Source organism: Rattus norvegicus, chromosome 1 (genome assembly GCF_021556685.1).
Source record: "Rattus norvegicus strain SHRSP/BbbUtx chromosome 1, alternate assembly SHRSP_T2T, whole genome shotgun sequence".
NCBI lineage: Eukaryota > Metazoa > Chordata > Mammalia > Rodentia > Muridae > Rattus > Rattus norvegicus.
The window spans coordinates 144,757,849-144,776,106 of NC_141534.1; the positions used below are offsets into that span (position 1 = coordinate 144,757,849).

At 43.3% G+C, this 18,258-nt stretch overlaps 1 protein-coding gene across 10 annotated transcripts in view; it reads right to left on the reverse strand.

Moving 5' to 3' along the window:
- Ntrk3 (neurotrophic receptor tyrosine kinase 3) overlaps positions 1 to 18,258 on the reverse strand; it is a 381,715-nt gene that overhangs the window by 147,709 nt on the left and 215,748 nt on the right. For all 10 annotated transcript variants that reach the window (XM_087551652.1, NM_019248.2, NM_001270655.1 and 7 more), the window contains 1 exon segment: positions 14,608 to 14,796. In XM_087551652.1, coding sequence (XP_087407778.1) covers positions 14,608 to 14,796 — 189 coding nt within the window.

The following is an 18,258-nucleotide window of genomic DNA, read 5'->3' on the forward strand; positions in this document are numbered from 1 at the left end:
CACCAAGCATCTTTGAACAAGTCCTTCAACTTTGAGTTCCTAGACCATCTGTCCTTGTCAAAGGAAAGAGTCGTATTTCAGTCCTGGCTAATTTAATGCAGAAGGAAAGACTGCCTGAGACAGACAAAGAGGGTGGTGAGCCTTCTATGTCACAGTTCTGTCATGGTCATGTACTAGCTATGAGACTACAGCATGTCACTTCCTCTGCCTTAGTTTCCTCATCTAGGAAATGAGGACAGCCAGAGTGCTCACCTCCGAGAGTTCGGTAAGAATTAAGCTACTGGCTAATTCATTACCTTTAGAGTGTCACTGCCCAACCAACAGGAATCACTCACTGCTTGATTTAGGCCCTACTATTGAGATAACAAACTTCTAGGTTCAGAGTTGCCCCTCGGTCAGATTTCAGTCTACTGAATTTACTTATCTACTCTTCCTTTATGACCCACTTCCCCATCAACCCACTCCCACCTACTTCCCAAAAACTGCATCCAAAGTTGACCCCAGAAATTCACAAACAGGTCCAATTAATCCCACGTGTAGACATTCTTGCCTGGGTATTAAAGCACACCCCTGAAGTTAGTAAAAGCCATCAGTCCCACAGTGATAACAGCAACCATAAATGACCAGTACTGTCTCCCTACAAGGACAGTGATACAAAATAAGAACCATATGGGCTCAGTGCTTCATCTTTCTGCCATGTGTACCTTCTAGGGTTCCTTCTCACTCTAAGAAGGAAAGGCATTAGCATAGCTGAAGAGTAGGTCACCACATTTTATTCACTGAGTGGGACTGAGGATCTCCCCTCACCTCTAATGGTCACTATCATGTTCTCCTGGAAGAACCTTGATTATATGAATGGGTTCACTCCCTCCACACTCCCATAAGGGGATACATACCTCAGAGAAAATGACTTTCATTCCCAGATCCAGGATAGACTCTTGAAGAGCCTAAAGTGCTTAGGAGTGGCTGGCTTTAGAATAAATATGTGACATAGTTCTTGCCAATGAACACAGGAAAAAAAAAGTATCTCAATCTCAAACCATAAGGGGTGTTACCATGTTGGTAAATCAAAACCAACAAACAAATAGGAAAGAGAATCCTAACACAGCAGAGCTGGAATCCAACTTGGAACCTTTCTGAATTATTTACTTGATCTAAATTATTATCAAGTTCATTATTATCTAAGCCTAGCAGGGAAGAATTGTGGCCTATTACTTTCAGATAAAAATATCTTAACCAACATAATCAAATGTTCAAAACATAATATGACCAAGACTCAGGCTACATACATTGGCATCTGAAGATACAGTAATAGGCATTAAACCCTGATTCTAAAAGCCCTTGTGCTGGCACGGGTATAGGAGACCTCAGTTCACAGCACTTAAGCAGTACCACACATGTGTTTGGGAGAGATGAGCTTCCATGAAGCAAAACAAAAGGAGAAAGTAAACCATAGACTCGAGAGAACAGATGACCCCCTCTGTGAATCTCACTGTGCTCTCTAGTTGAGTCCCCAGTTTTCCAGTTCAAATTAACCCGAAAAGAAATTTTCCAGGGCCCTGAGCTCATCTGCATCAACCGTTTTCTGACACCCAACATTTTGCAGTTCTGACTTCTAAGAATATCTCTGAAGCTGTGGATCTGAGTATAAAATGCTATTGCTTGGATTTGCTTAAAGTGGCAAGAGGGCAAAGTTCTTAGCTTTTTGAAAATAACTACAAACTTTGAGAGCATAACATTTTGGTGAGCATTAACCTGATGATCCCCTGAGAAGGTACTTCTAGCAAAACTTGCAATGATTTTTGTAAGCAAGGATAATCACATGTCTGACTATATGCAGTTGATTAACAATTTTCAAATTCTCCTAGCAGTTCATCTCATAATGGCCATAGTTGACGAGGCAGGCTAGGACAACCCACGTCCATATCACTGTCTATTCTGCAGAATAAAGTTCCACTGTGACCAGTGGTGTAGTTCATTCACTCAACTGCAAGAGCTTGGCCCAGCCACTCAGCACCAAGGCCATCATATTTCCTTCTAGAGAGGAGCATTTGTTTCTACCTTCCACACAGTGGTCAGGAGACAGTGGTCCTGAATGTTATCTGGACCTTGGGTTGCCCTTCTCCTTAGGAGATTTCCCACTTGAAATGTCAGCTCTGCCCAGAAATGAGAAACACAGTGAAATTCTGGCAATGACCAGTATCTCCTGACATGGATGTCAGGCAGTGTCTGAAGTGTCTGCAGAGGCTCCTAGGTACAGAATAGGAAATGACTCCTGATCCCTGTAAATAGGGCCCGTTGGTACTCTGCCAGAAATCCTAAAGAGTGCCACATCCTAACTCTGATTATTGCCACTGGATGCAGCCTCTTCCTGTCCCTCCTAGAAGCTTAAGAAGAAATATGATATTATCTGTGCAAAAAGGGGTCAGATCCATCTGGGCATTTTCAGAGTGAATGACATCATCTGCCTGAAGGCAACAGGAGACACCAAACTCTGGGATGGTTAGAATATGGTCCACTGCTTGTTCATGTTTACAGAGACAAAGACAAGCAAAGCTCTGACTCAAGTTCGTGGTATGATACATTTGGGAAAACTGAAGACCCAGTTTATTGGTTTGGTTTTTGAGTCAAGGTAACTTCAAATCTATCCTCTTTCCTGAACTACCTAAGAGCTAAATTAAGGATGTGACACTCCACCCAGGCCAATGTCCTTCTTTGATGTTGAAATAATTTTAGTGCCCAAGACTTAAGAATCCCACAGGAAGACATATATGCAATAAGTGTTCCCAAATGTATTGGACCATAGAATTTGGGGGAGCTACATAGGAAATGTCTATAGCACCTCTGTATTATTTCTGAAATCCTGAACTAAAGGAAGTTAGAAGAAGATGCAAGGACAACTGGATTCCTGGGTTCCTGGCCAAGGAGAGAGTAGAACTTGGGGTCTTAGTGACTGAGCATTGGGTAAAGATTACAACGTGAACATGAGCATCCTGGCACGCTCGGTACATCCTCCATCCTCCCATGTAGATGATGCATGATCATTCACAGGTACTAGAAATGGTGAAAATGATAGTCATTTTCTGCTGGACAGGTCTTCTGGAAAGAGAATCCTAATAGTGACCACAATTAATCATGGAGAACCTGTTGCCCTCAAGATTGGATATGGCCTCTTTTCCTTTTCCGGCTTTTTAAAAATAAGAATTCTCTTTAGAAAGCATAGACTGGTGAACACATGAGCATGTTCCTCCTCACCTTCACAATCTAGCCATGTGAGATGGACATTTTGATGATGGCTACAATAAAGCTAAACACCACGAACATCATTACTGGTCATCATAACTTCTACTGCCTAGACTTCCCAAGTCACCCGAGGTGGAATCATAAAATTCGCAGGTGAGTAGGTGGGGCTAGAAAAAAAAGCACATTGAGCATAGGATGCCAGATCCAGAAACACAGCCATCACATGCTCTCTCTCATATGAGGCTCCGAGCTCCAAAGGGGTGTGTGTGTGTGCGTGTGTGTGTGTGTGTGTGTGTGTGTGTGTGTGTGTGTGTGTGTGTATGTGTGTGTGGTGTGCGTGTATGTGTTTGTGTGTGTCTGTGTATGTATGTGGTGTGTGTATGTGTTTGTGTGTGTGTATGTGTGTGTGTAAGAGAGAGAGACAGACAGACAGACAGAGAGACACAGACAGAGATTGTTCTTGCTCTTTTAAATAGATTAACTGTTTTATTATTACTTTCATTACTTTAACAAATAGTTTTTCCTCTTTTGTGTTTGGGAGGGAGTATGCATGCATGTGTGTGCACGTGTATGCACAGGTGTGCCTGTCTGTGCACTTACGCAGAAGCCAGAGGAGAATTGGGACTATCAAACTTTACTGCTCTCTGCTGTCATCTTTTAAGACACTGCCCCTCAGTGAACCAAATTCTCACTGTTTTGATTAGGCTGACTGGGCAACAAGCACCTAGGATCATCCTGGTTTCATCCCCAAGTCTGGGGTTGCTGACATACAAAGTCAGGCCTGGCTGGAGATTCGAACTCAAGTCATCATGCTTTCACAGTGACCTCTCTTGATTAGTGAGAAATCTCCCCAGTCCTGCAGACACTTTGTCTTGAATTTTTAAACTCAGCTCCTAAAATGAGAACAAGGAAGGTAACTCCCACATCCTTCCCTTTGTGTTTGTGTTATTTGCTGGGAAGGGCAAAGGATTGTTCTAAGGAACAAGGCAGAGATCATCATTAGTCATCGCATTTCTTGTCTAAGCAAGATTCATAGAGAATTCTCTGTGTGCTAAGTCTTCTTGGGCATTTCTAGACTTTGAAATGCAAAAGATGAAGCAGACTGTGATCCCTCCTACTGAAACTGGATGGATCGCGTGTGTTTAGAAGCAGCAATACCTGTGTGTCACAAGTTCAAGGCTTGGCAAAGGCATGGAATAGCTCACATTGGCTTTAAGTCCAAGCAACCATCTTCAGCTCAGTTATAAAGCCCATCTTTGGATTACTATATGATGTCTATGTGTCTCAACTAGTTCAGAATTATTGCCCTTTAAAGTTCTAAATCAGTGGCTAAGGAGATGGCTCAATAGAAAAATGCCAGCTGCATATGCACAAGGATCCAAGTTTGGATCATTGGTACCACATAAAAATGCTAGACATGGTCACACCCATCTGGAACCCTACAGTAGAGTTGGGGTTGGTAGACATAGAACCAGGTGTATCTCTCCTCCCTTGTGTTCATCCAATCTAGCTAATGCTGAGTTCAGTGAGAGACTGTCTCAAATAATGAAGTATGATAGAGAAAGATGCTCAGTGCAACCTCTGAACTCTTCTACATACTTACATAGAAAAGTAACTAATAATAATATCAATATAAATAATAATAATAATATCTTTATACAGACTCTGTATCTGCAATTGGTCAAGAAGAAAAGTAAACTTATCTCTGAGAAACAATGAGCTGCAAAAAAAAATCTCAGAAGGGAAGTCAATCTTCCCACTCCCTAAGGAAAAGGCTAAGGCTAGAACACACCAGGAAGACAGAGTCCTGCTGCATCTAGACATCTGGAAAGGAAACAAAGTACCCATTTCACAGCCTACTCATTTGACTCTGCTGGGTACAGCTCCCCATGGACTCACATTGTACCATGAAATGACATCCTCCAGGATGGCTGGAGACCTTATCATTCCTCACCTTCAACCCTGAAGTACACCCTTATCCCCCAAGTACATTTTTTATCCAATTACTATGTATTTACAGTGAGCATAATTATACCTCATTACTTAATTAGCATGACCATGCAGTTTCTAACTTTAAGTATGTGATTATGGCCGTGAAGTACAAAACAGACGAGGTCATAGCTATCAACCGAAAGGCAGGCGGCCTTGGCCCAAGGAGATGAACCTGAGTGTCTCTTTGTGACAGGTGGTTAAACCTTTGACATGCATGCTCAGGTATATTTAGGGTTTTTAAATCATTTGGAGTGAATATGGATATTTAATTTCATGTCCCGATGTAGGGGGTATGTGTTATCACAAAACAGTATGGTTGAGCTGTATCATACCCAGGGGATGAGGATATTTGTGTCTAGAAATGGGTATTCTCTAGGGGTTGAGAGCCTCAAGACAAGTGTGTGACTATATTTGCACTTCAGCTTAATTAACAAGACTTAATTCCCTTGACTCCCAAGATGTCCCGTCCTGGCCCTCTCCAGATCTTCAAAATAGAAAGGAAGCTAGATATTCCAAACCTGGCATCACAGACCTCTCGGAGATCTGCTAAACATCCCAATTAAACCTGAAAATGGGATGGGAGAGAAACCAGAGATGAGCAATCCTAGCTTACGTTCATTTAAAACATTCCACAAACTACTGTCTGGAAATCTGGGCCTTGGAATGCCCAAACACTAACAAAATCTAATACCTACATATCACTGATGCCTTCATCAAGATTCAGCCCATGGTTCCCCTAAGGGTGCTTGTCAAGATCAACCAGCATAAGAAAGGAGGAGCACATCAGAACCCCGCACCTCCACATCGGTCTCATCCCTACCGTGTCACATCTTGCCAGTGTCACCTCACCCATCAGCCACAGGCAGCACACCCCTCCTCAAATATGGTAACCTTCCTTTGTCAGTTGCATACTTCAGGGAGCTCCCAGATCAGCCCTTTAACCAGAGCCCTTTCTTGCCATTAGTAAGGCCAGTCTGAAATTCTGCAGAAGGAAAAGCTAGAAAGGTACACTCTGCCTCTGCTGCTACAGCTGCTCTTGTGGTCTCAGATATTGGCTCTAGGAGAGGCCTGCTCTTCCCAGACAAAGAAGCCCATTTTCTATATTTCATGTGCAAGTCTGTGATGCTGAGCTAAGTGGCTAGGGAATAAACACCCATCATTACCCTGAGCTAAGCGATGTTTGTTAGTACAGAGGTTGACAGAAATCTATATCATGCAGATGCACTATTAATACTGCATTGCACACACAGGCTCTGCGCTCCTCTCTGCAGCTGGGAAACCAGCCCTGGCAGTTTCTCTTCCAGAAAAGGCAAGTTCCATGACTAATAAGCCCAGAAGCAAAGGAGGAGACAAGCCACTTACTCAACCCCATAAAGGCCACAGGCTTGAGTCTCCTTGGCTCTGTTTTCTGGTGTGGAAAGTTCATAGGTGAGAGTGGGAGAGTCTACAGGGAAGTTGTCTTTGGGAAATGAGGAGGCCATAAGACTCTAAACAGATATATTATGGCTGAAGAAATAGAAAGGGGTGGGACCTGCACTTTAGTCTCAGCTTCTATACCTAATATGAGACTAAAAAATGTCTGTAAACTGAGCAGGTGAACAAAAGAGAAAAGGACTTGGCAAAAAACCAACAGATAGAGGAGTCTTGACAATCTCATGAGAGAGGGGGGCTGTGGAGATGTCAGATCGAGCTTCCATGTCCTCTGTGGTGGAAGGAAGGAATGAACATGAGGTTGGCCAGCCAGGAGCGGCTCAGAGTTGAATGCAGGACTTTCCTTCAAAAATCGAGACCCACAAGGAAAGTGAGAATTGGGGAGCCAGCTTGAAGGTGTCACATGGGAAAAATGAAGACATTGGCAAGACTTCAGAAAAAACAAAGAAGAAAAGAAAGTGCTAATAGTATGTGCCTTTAATCCCAGCAGTCAGGAAGCAGAAACAAGTGGATCTCTGAGTTTGAGGCCAGCCTGGTCTACAGAGAAAATTTCGGAACAGTCAGGGTTACACAGAGCAACCCTATCTCAAAAAAAAATATAAGGAAAACAATTAAAAAATAGTGGGTACATAAAAAGGAATAGCTAATCAAAAGTTTGAAATTGACCCACAAGAAAAGACTCACCAAAGTCTGTTAACATTCACTGACAGCTTGAGTACACTGGTGAGCCAAGGGGCCAGCTCTGACAGGAGCACACCAACTGGCCTTTGACCATGACGAGACGAAAGTGGTGTGCATTAGTCTGTGTAAACAGGCACAAGAACTGTGTCAGCATCTACTGCTGGGACAATTCAGAGTGGAAGACACTTCAGAAAGCAGACGGAGAATGGGTATGCATATCCGCAAAGAATCTGAAACAGGAGATGACTAGCAGAGGCCAGTCTAATGGGAAGCAGAAACTACCTGCCTTAGTGCCTCTACTTTGTAAGACAGTCTGACAGTATCTTATAAGGCTGCATATTCTGAGCACACGATCCAGGCTTACTCCTAATTATTTACATACATAAGTACACCCACAAACCTGCACCTGAATGTTTATATGGCTTTATTGTTCCAAATGAGAAAACCACAAATGATGAAGCTATTAACTGCCCACTTCAAAAAATTTTATTCTGAAGCCTTAACTCCTGGTACCTTAGAATTGGAACTCATGTGAAAGTACAGAAACTCCAGGCATGATTATTTTAAGTGACTACACTGGGGCAGAGCAGGCCCCTAATTTTATATGCCTGCTCTCCTTGTTAGAAGCCACACGAAGATAGATGGAGTGATCCACCTGCAAATTTGAGGAACAGCCAAGGTGCTGGCTGTCTCATCAAACACTGAGAGGCTTAGAAGGATCTGCAAGGGTTCCAGTAAAAACAATGCCCTACCAGCATCTTGATTTCAGACTGTGACAGCACATTATGTTTTGTGAAGCTGATTTATCTGGGGGTGCTCTAACAAACCAATACAATGTCCTTCAGTAGGCAATTGAGTGGTAAAAGTGTAGCCTACTGAGAAGTTAGAAAGTTACCCAATAATGAAGCTAACAGGCTATGGATAGACATGTATAACTTTAAGGGCATACTGTTAAGTGAATGACTCCAACTATATGACAAATAGAAAAGACATGACATAAAAAATGGGAACAGTAAAGAGATCAGTGTTTGCTAGGGATTTGGGGTATGAAATATAGGAGATTTTTAGATCAGAACTCAGAACTGACACACACCAGGAAACACTCTTAATGAAAACTGTGGACTTTAGCTAACAGTAATTTCTTAATATTATCATAATGCTATCACCTATCAAAACTGAACCACACTCATGACAGATTTCAATGATACAGCAGCAAACTGTTATAGGGAGGGGAGAATAAATGGGGACATGTGAGAACTCTATTTTTTGCTCCAGTTTAAACCTAAATCTATTTTAAGAAGAAATTATTACCTAATGACAGGAGTAGCTACTACCTCACCTGAAGACATGGTACCTTAGCATCTCGAATCTCTAATCAAAGAGGTTATAAGTACCAGGCAAAGACTGACCCAGTCTTGTGACTAAGAATTCTGGTCAACCTTGAACATACTACACAGAAACTGTCCTCACTCCTATACAGGCTATCTATACATTCAGGAGGTATGGTGGATTGTAGGGACTCTAGAACTCTAGGTAACTGATTTGATGAATAAAGACAGAGGGTAGGCCCCATAGTTCTTATTTGTTGCTTTTATCATCCCAGGCTCAATTTTGGGAGCTGTATGATCTACAGCAAACCAACAAAACTTATACAGCCTCAGTTGCTTTATCTGTAAAATGGGGTAGCAGGCTCTTCCTTGGAAAGCCAGTTACTGGTAACTTAAGATAAAACACATCAAACATCAGCCTAGTACTTGGTCTGGATGCTGAGGTTGCATATCAGTAACCTTGCTCAAGAGCCTAGGTCATAAGCCACCCATATTTATTAACTTCTCATAACCATAACAAATGCCTAAAATCATCAATTTATAAAGAGACAATGTTTAGATTGCCTCATTGTTCAAAAGGTCCTGGTCTGGCAAAAGTTGAACCTATTGATTTTAGAGTTCTGGAAAGGTTTGGGGTAACAGCAGTAAAGAACATAAAGTGAAGCCAAAATCACTCACCTCATGATTAGGTTGGAAAAGAAAGCGAGAGAAGACTGTCACTAAGTACCTTTTAAGTGCATATCCCCAGTATCCTAGAACTTCCACTAGACTATTCTTAATGTTTCTACCACTTCCCAAGAGTACTACCCTGAGCACTCAATCTCCAGTACATGGGCTTTGGGGGCACATTCAAGATCCAAACTACAATGTCATCTGACACATGTTTGTTAGTCTCTTCGGCCTTAGTTTTACTCTGTGTGTTCAGTAGAAACTAAAACAGTTAGATACTAATGTTCAGAAGGTAGAGATAAGTAGGTGCCCAGGGCCTACTAGGCAGTCAGATTAAAGTGCTCAGCTGACTTTAGGTCAAAGGGAGACCCTGTCTCAATAAACATGGGTGAGCCTGGGGAGTGTTACCTAAAGTTGTCCTCTAGTCAACCACATAACGCATACACATGAGCACATAATGAGAGTGCATGCATGGGTGGGGGCAATTACATCGTAGAAATGCTATAACTGGAAAGAAAGTAATTCACTGTTTGGGAAACAGTATACATTTCTGTGAGAGGTGACAGGGTGACTTAGCATCTGGTTTAAAGTCACCCAAGACTGGTACATGGTGTTTTCTGCAAGCCATGGGTTAGAAATAAGCAAAGAAGAAAACTCATGTTGGGATAGAGTGAGCCTGGGAGGGACTCACAAGTGTCTGGAATTAAAATGCTACTATAGCGCAGTATATTGAGGAAGAAAATGGTATGGGACAATGCTATACTCTGTGTGTGTGTGTGTGTGTGTGTGTGTGTGTGTGTGTGTGTGTGTGTGTGTGTGTGTGTATTATTTCAAAACAGGGAATACAGATAACAGTTAGGAAGGAATTGCCAGTCAGAAAAGAAAGGATAAAGACTGGAAGCCAAAAGCAACAGGCAAAAGCAGAATCTACAAGGCATAATGGGGTGGGGAGAGGTTTAGGAAATAGGGGGTCTTAGGAATTAGCTATGGTTAGCAGTGAAACTGAGAGGGTAACAGCAATGTGTCTGCTTCCCCCTTTCTAGAGTCTAGAAGAATGCCTACCACAAACCCTTCCGACGTGTGTATTTAGTGGAGAAGCTAACATCTTCCCAGTATGGTGCACAGATGCTAAGACAAATAGAGACTCAGAAACCTGCTCCAGCTGTGCAAAGAGATCAAAGAAAGAGAGCATTGAGTATCCTGTGGATGTGGCTCAAGAAGTGGACTAGCAATTCCATCACAGCACAAGTTGTCATGGTGAGTAGAAGAAACAGACAAACATGGTCTTTGAGGAAGAAAGCGGAAGAAGGGGCCAGACTTGGAGACATAGCCCTGTTTGCAAGCTGTGGGGCACTGACCCTGGGAAAGTGGCTAATATTACTTGGGAACAAAGGCAAACATAGACACCTGAAGACCAAAGGGATGATGAAGATGGAAGCAGATCCCCTCCCCCCACCCCTCCCACCCCCGCCAACAGCCTGTTTCCTCAACAGAAATTAGGTTCTATGAAAAGGAATGAACAGAGAACCCTAGGCTTCATAGACAACCAGGATGCCTTTTCCCCCAGCCTATGGGAAAGAGAAGAAGCCTGACTTTTCAGATGATAGCAAGCCCAGGCCTTTCAAAGATTGACTTTATTGAAGCCCACAAGATACACAAAGGAAATTCAAGACCTAATGTTATGATGCCCACATTTCATCATTGACGTTTGGACAGGTCCATTCTGTCTCATTCTGTAAGATCTAGCCCAAGACCCTCAGCCATGTGACAGGGAAAGCTATCTCCACTGTCTAGTGCTTTTGAGAATCTGGGAATGTTTACATAAATAACAAGGGACTTATTAGGCTCAGGTTGTTTCACGGGGCCAAGCAGCTTCATCTTTATTCAGGTCTTTCAGAATCCTGTAAAGCCTGAATGAGTTCAGAATAAAGACAATGTCAGATGCAGCGCATTTGTTAGGAACATAAGCAGGGGGACGCAAGCATCTGATAAGGGATTGGTACCAGGTGATCTTTAAATATCCTTACTGCCTGACACGCGATGAAAAATGCTGTGGACCAGATTGAAGACAGATAGAAAGCGAGAAGGAAGAAGCCAACCAGCATCCTAATCATTCTGGTCAGAAAGGTCCCGTGACTTGTGGTAAACACAAGAATGAAGGGGAAAAGGCACTCCAAGCTTAATCCATTGTTATAGAGGCTAGGTAATGAGGCCTGCAGCCCAGGAAGCTCTATGTCCCTGCAACACTCCTAAGTGATACATGTTAAAATGGGACAAGGGAGGTTATCATTTATCTGGTGGGGCAAGCCCTGGAATCCACCATAAAAATAATTTGGTCTCTTAATACCCCGATTTTCACTGTCTTTCCAAAGGCATGATTCCAGTCTTGCATAAGCACTGTAGCTGCTCCTGTCTATTGAGTGCCAAAGCACATATGGCTTTAACTATTACGATGGCTTCTCATCGTACACAGGGTTGTATCACAGAGTTAGGTCCCTTGAGGGATGAAACCTTGGGAATCAGAGACTCACTGTCCCTTTGCTGTTCTGCCCCTGCTTGTGTGAATCACAGGAGAAACTAGCCAAATACAATTACAATGCTCCTGCAAAGTGCTTATTGTACCACACACGTTTTCTAAGAATAATTAGCTATCCACTGAGTATTGATAGTGCCAAATGGACTGCAGCACTAAAAGGACACTTCTCTTGTGGTCAAGGGGCTTGGTCGATTGGCATCAACCCAGGATCTTCCTGTGATAAGGCTTTGTTTGTTCTCTCCAACCCAAGTCTCTGCCAAGGAACCCAGGATCTATGTCCACCAACCTCTACCTGCTCACTGTCTAGACGACCATGTTGGCTCACACACCAGAACAAGTTCCAGAAGGAGAGCTCTGCATGCTGCATGCTCCAGCTCCATGGTTTTCCTGGTGGGCTGGCTCCTTAGCTGTGAGATTTTCCCTGACATCCAAGGACACTCAACTGGTCTCAGTTTTTTCCACAGCTCTTGAGTTCCCAGGAGACAAAGGTCCTGGTGTCTCAAAAGAAACTTCCCTCCCTCGCACAAATCAGATTCATCCTTGTCTTATACTTGTGCAGATGGCATGATTAACAAAGCTCCAGTAAAGAGATATGACCCCAGGATCAGACTCTGTATATCCATGGGCCAGAGCACCCACTCAGAGCGGACTGCGATGCTCTTCAGTCAAGAGTCTGTACTTGGGAATTCGCCTGGTCATTAAAGCTTATCTGCAATCCAGAAACCAATGTCTCTATGTGAACATTCCCAGCAAAGGCTGAACAGGGCCTTAATTGTGTGTCTACAGATAGGTGTGTATGTACACTTTTAATTAGTAGACAAAATTGCTTATATTTATCACATGCAACATGTTTTAAAATTATTGTTCTAATTTTCATACTATAACCAAGTACACCCTTCTGGTGGTCTATTCCAGACTATGTTTTTCATAGACTATGTTAGTGTTTTTGTTGGTAATGTTGCCTTAAAATGGCATCTAAGCATAACTCTGAAACACAAGGTAGTGGTCAAGTGTCTTAAAGAGAAGTCTTTGTACAAGATGGGTGTTGACCAGCCATTAGTTGAGTCGTATGTGAATGAGTCAGTCATATCTGTTAACTAAGGTGGTTTTTTTAAAATAAAATCACAACATGGAAAGTTGCGTATAGGTTAGCTGATAAAATATTGCAAGCATAAGTTCACCAATATTTTCTGGGAGCATAGGTTCAGAATTTTCTAATTTACTCTCTCCAGGGACTTTACAGAAGATAAGTACCTCAAACAACAGTAAAAAAAACAAAAAAAATTATATTAAAAACATCAATGGCCAAAGAACACTACAGAGAACTGTTTTTCCTGGCTACCCCCAGCCAGTTTAGACAAGTCTGATCCCAGACAAGCACTTAGGAATGGTGCTGTTCTTTGCAGTTTTATACTATAGATCTGAAACCTTATCTCTTCCCTATGCCCGACCTTGATCTAGAACCCAGGTACCCTGTGTATGATATGCAAAGGAAGCCTCTGACAAAACACTACAGCAGATTCTAGATATGGAGGCAAACGATGGCCTGAGCTGCCACTAGAACAGCTCTGCTCAGTGTGGTAAGGCTCACTAAAAATCTCGAGCCAGAGAAATGGAAATGAAGGCTGATGGGATGACCCAAGACCTACTACTGGGCTGCTGGAAGTCCCAGCAGCAGCAGCAAGCGCTATGAGCTTTGAAGAGTATGACTCAAGTACAGAGAGCTCAGACCAGGGGGATGAACAAGACTAGAATATACCTTTTCCTATGCCTACCTCAGACTGATTGAGACATGGAAAGAAGCCACTGGTGAAAATCCCAGTAGCTGGAATGGGTCACTCACAGTCTTTGGCATTATGTCTGTATGGTGAGGCCTTTCCCTAAGAGGTTACTCCCATCCCTTCCTGGTATCCTCGCTCCCTGGTGGTTTCTCTGCACTCTGCTGAGCAGTGGGTTATTCCCTGGGAGGCAGGAGCAGTGTGAAGGGAGGACGCTGTGCATTCATATCACTGGGCACATTGAGCTTGGGGGACACAGAAAGGAAAACAATATTGGGTGGAGGGACAAGCCATCACAGCCTCAGGAGCTGAGAGGGGACCTACCAGGGGCGCAGAAGAAATATAAAGAGAGTCGCTGAAACTAACAGGAGGTGAGCAACATGGAGGAGATGGTTGCCCTGGTTGGTAGGAAGAGGGGATCCCTATAGCTTGGGCTGGAATGCTTTTAGGGAGTGCATATTTTGGGAGCTGGGCTGGGCAGCTAGAGAGCCATTTCTATTCAAAGGTACCTACTGCCCTCACTGGCTTCCCCTCCCATGGAGGCCTGTGTGGATCTTCTGATGACCTCAGAGGCTGCTGTACAGATAGAGTCGGGCCATGTGTTTGAACAGCTAGGCTGGGTCTGCAGAAAAGACCAGCCTCTTTTTGTGTGCCCCACCTTACAGGAGCACCTCTCCTTATTCAGGGCAATGCTGATCCAGGTGAATAAAAGATAGAACTAAACATAGACTGTGACCCTCCCTTCCCTAGGGATTCTGTCCACTGGCATCTCCTTATCTGGGACATTTTCTGCACTTAAAGACCAAGAGGGAGGGTCTCCTAGAAAGCGGGAGGTAGGTAGGTGAAAGGTTACCCTAGAAGGTTCCAGAACCCCAGCGACATGGTTTGCTTCCATACCACCCCCCTACAAAGAAAAGTGGGGAGGACAGAATTCAATCCTATTACTTACATGTGTCTGGCTTGTGGCAATTGTGTCCCTGACGGAAATATTGGGGGTTCTCAATGACTGGAATTCGAGTCATGCCAATGACCACTGTATCCGGCCCAGCATCCAGCGATGAAGGTGTAGTGATGCCATGGTTGATATGGTGCAGTGGGCTGGCTGAGTCCTCCTCCCCACTGATAACAGCCACAGGACCTGCACAAATCACAGGAGACATAGGATTCAGTGAGGTCATATCCATTCAGTACCAGGCCTGCCTACAGACCCTTCACTACGTTACCATCTTATTTTCAGAAGAGTACTATCCATTAGATAAATATTTGCTCAGTATCCCTGATTTCTCAACTTTGACAACTCTAGCCAAATTAATTTCCTTGAAAATAACTGACTCTCGGTCACAGAAATAGTTCCAAAATAAAAATGAATTGAAATAACCATGACATAAATCTTTTTTAATTTCTTCCCAAACTCAAATTAGTTCAAAATAATGAAACTCATAAGTTTCTTTGTTTGCACTGCAGTAACAAGGCTTAAAAACAGAACCAACCCCTCGTCTACTTGGAGCATTAAAAAAAAATCACCACTATTGAAGAGCTGGGGGGATGGCTCAGTGGCTAAAGCCCTTGCCTCATAAGCATGAGGACCTGCATTATGTCCCCAGCATCCCCATAAAAGCCAGGCATGGTGGTAAAACTTATGATCCCAGTACTGGGTAGGCAGAGCAAAGAGGATACCTAGGACATGTTGGCTAGCCATAGAACCCCAGCTAATAGACCCTTTCTAAAGAAAATAAGGTAGAAAGTGATTAAGGGAGACACCCAATGCTAACCTCACACACACACACACACACACACACACACACACACACACACACACAGAGAGAGAGAGAGAGAGAGAGAGAGAGAGAGAGAGAGAGAAAGAGAGAGATCCACACACATGCATTTATGCAAAACTCCAGTGTCACCTCAAAAGTTCTTTTTAGGTAGTTTGTGGTGCCACCTGGGCATCAAGATTCTTACGGTTCTCCATGTGCTGTGGTATACAGCCATGACCAGAACCTATGATTAGGAGATTGGAGGCTCCATGACCTTCAGCATGGCCATTCACTTTCCAGAGGATATGATATGGCTTCTGCTGGTCTCTGTACTATCTTCTTTACAGTGTTGCCTCTCTTATGCCATTTTTTTTTTTTGCAAATGACAGTATTTAGGCTATACCACTGTTAGCCTGGTGTAGCTGTGATAGCTGCTCTACTCTTGAAACATCTACATTGTCCCAGTGACTACAAAGCATGCACACTACATCATCACCAATTGCATCCCCACCCCCACCACTCCATTTTCTAACTCTAAGAAGAAACCCAGTGTGTAGGTGACTCCCAAGCACAAGTTGACAGAGATAATTAATGCTGCAGTCTTAGCAGAACAATGATTGTGTTTGGTGGTGTGATTCATCCATACATACAATGAAAACCCCTGTAAAGGGAATTAGCTGTGACTGTTTGTGGCTTCGTACAACTGGCGTTTTAAGTGGCTGCTTTGCTAGACACAGGGTCCCCAGACAAAGCGCCTGCTGCGATTTGGTTTTGCGGCTTGAACAATATTTCCACTGCAGAAATCCATTACATCTTACTGAAGTTTATGGAGAGAATATTTCCCATCAAACAGCGAGGTGAAGCGCCAATGAGGCAGAACTAAATGGAAGACTGGTAAATGCAAACGGCGGACCCTGGATTCCACTCCGTCAGCACAGGCAGGCTTATTCCAACCCATGACAAATGGCTGATGGTGTCTAGAGACTCTGTACAAAAGTGGCAATAAGTGGTTGCCCAAATACCCAGAGTAATCACCTGTCTTGCAAAACGGAATGTGGTCCTGCAAACAGGTTCCTCAGAAACTCATTGGGAAAAACTTCCATGGTGAGTTGCAGTGAAATGAGGAACACTAAGCCCTTGTATTAGCTGCCCCCAAAACCATCACTGAAATACAAAAGAATTGAAGAAATATTACTGCACTAGGAGAAAGAGATGAGAATAAGCAAGACATTTGAACAACATTTGGGAAGTTGGGAAGTTGAAAAATACATCAAAAGCGGGCAGTGACTCAGAGCAAAATGGGAGAGCACTATTGGCGTGTCCCTGTTGGGAGTGTGTGTACCAGGAGGAAGGTATCCAAAGAGGAGCAATGTATTCCTACAGAAGATGAATCAAAGGACACGGGAGTACTTGGATGAAGCACAGAGCTCAGCCCTTTCTTCCTATTCCTACAACAATCACATTTGTGCACAGCCTGCCTACCACTTTCCAATATCCACTCATCCTGGTACTAGAGGATGTGAGAAGACCCATCCACAGAAAGTCAGAAAGAAGGCTTCCAGATGTTGACTTTTTTTTTTCTTTTCCTGATGAAAAGCCACCCTGGAATCCTTTCGCAGTGAAGCTGGCAGTGAGCATGACAACCTCGGGCACACAACCTGGAATCCTTTCAGCTTTCCACTGCTCAGTTCCTAAATACAGAGAGACAGTGCTGTATGCGAGACCACCAGATATCTCAGAAGAGTTCCTTGCACACAAGATGGGCAGTCGGAAGTTGGCAGAAACAGGGGCAATGGACGAGGCAGAAAACTTAGAAAACCAAAGCAAGAACCAATAGACAAGGCAGAAAGCTCAGAAAATGAAAACAAGAACCAATGGTCTAAGACGTAAATAGGACATCACATCTGTTAAACAAGGCAATATTAAGAGGTGAACAATTTGAAAGCAGGAAAGGGTCTTTGAAACCTTGAGTCATGAGCATTTTGAAGTCGATAAAGAGTTTAGGAAGTCAAGAAAATCTTCCAAAAATAAAACTGAAAGGAAAGAAATAAAACCAAGAAGAAAAAGTAAAATTTTACACCAAGATGAAACGACAGTTTAAAAAGAGTCCTGGGAATGAGGGGAAGAGAATATGAATTTTCAACATGGATTCTACACACACACACACACACACACACACACACACACACACACACACACACACTAGGGCCTGCGCACAGAACCATCTCCTGGCACTGCCTGCAGGAGGAGAAGATTGTAGAAATGTTTTGCTCAAAGGGACAAAGGATGCATTCTCGCACCCTATACTCCATGTAAGCCGCTACCTTTAATGGCAAGAGCCTGAGATGTATTTGAAAGGTATTCTCCTTGACTCCTGAAAATTGGGAGAGGGATAAATCACCTCAATTGCACTCACCCAGATAGACTGCAGATAATTCATCATCATCTTTGCCCAGCACTGCCAAATATTCTTATTAAACCATGTCCACAATCGGAATAGGACATGGTAGCATCAGTCCAGTGTCTACTATACAACACCCTCTTAATCATCCTCACTCTGAAATAAAAGCCAATAAACTGAGCATATACCCATTCCTCCTAAGGATGTGAACTAAAACTCATCATCCCTGCCTGCCTATGGCTGAAACTAGCAGTGTCTGAATGGAACTATGGCACCATGGGGCTTACCTGGAGATGATTGTTCTGAGTACACAGCAGCCCTGATCCTGGGTAAATAAGGCAAGTCTCAGATTCATCATGGTATAACCGTGGGCTGTGTTCATAACTAAGAAGGAGTGCATATATGAGGACAAAGGCAATAAGGGGACTTGTGTGCCTTCCAT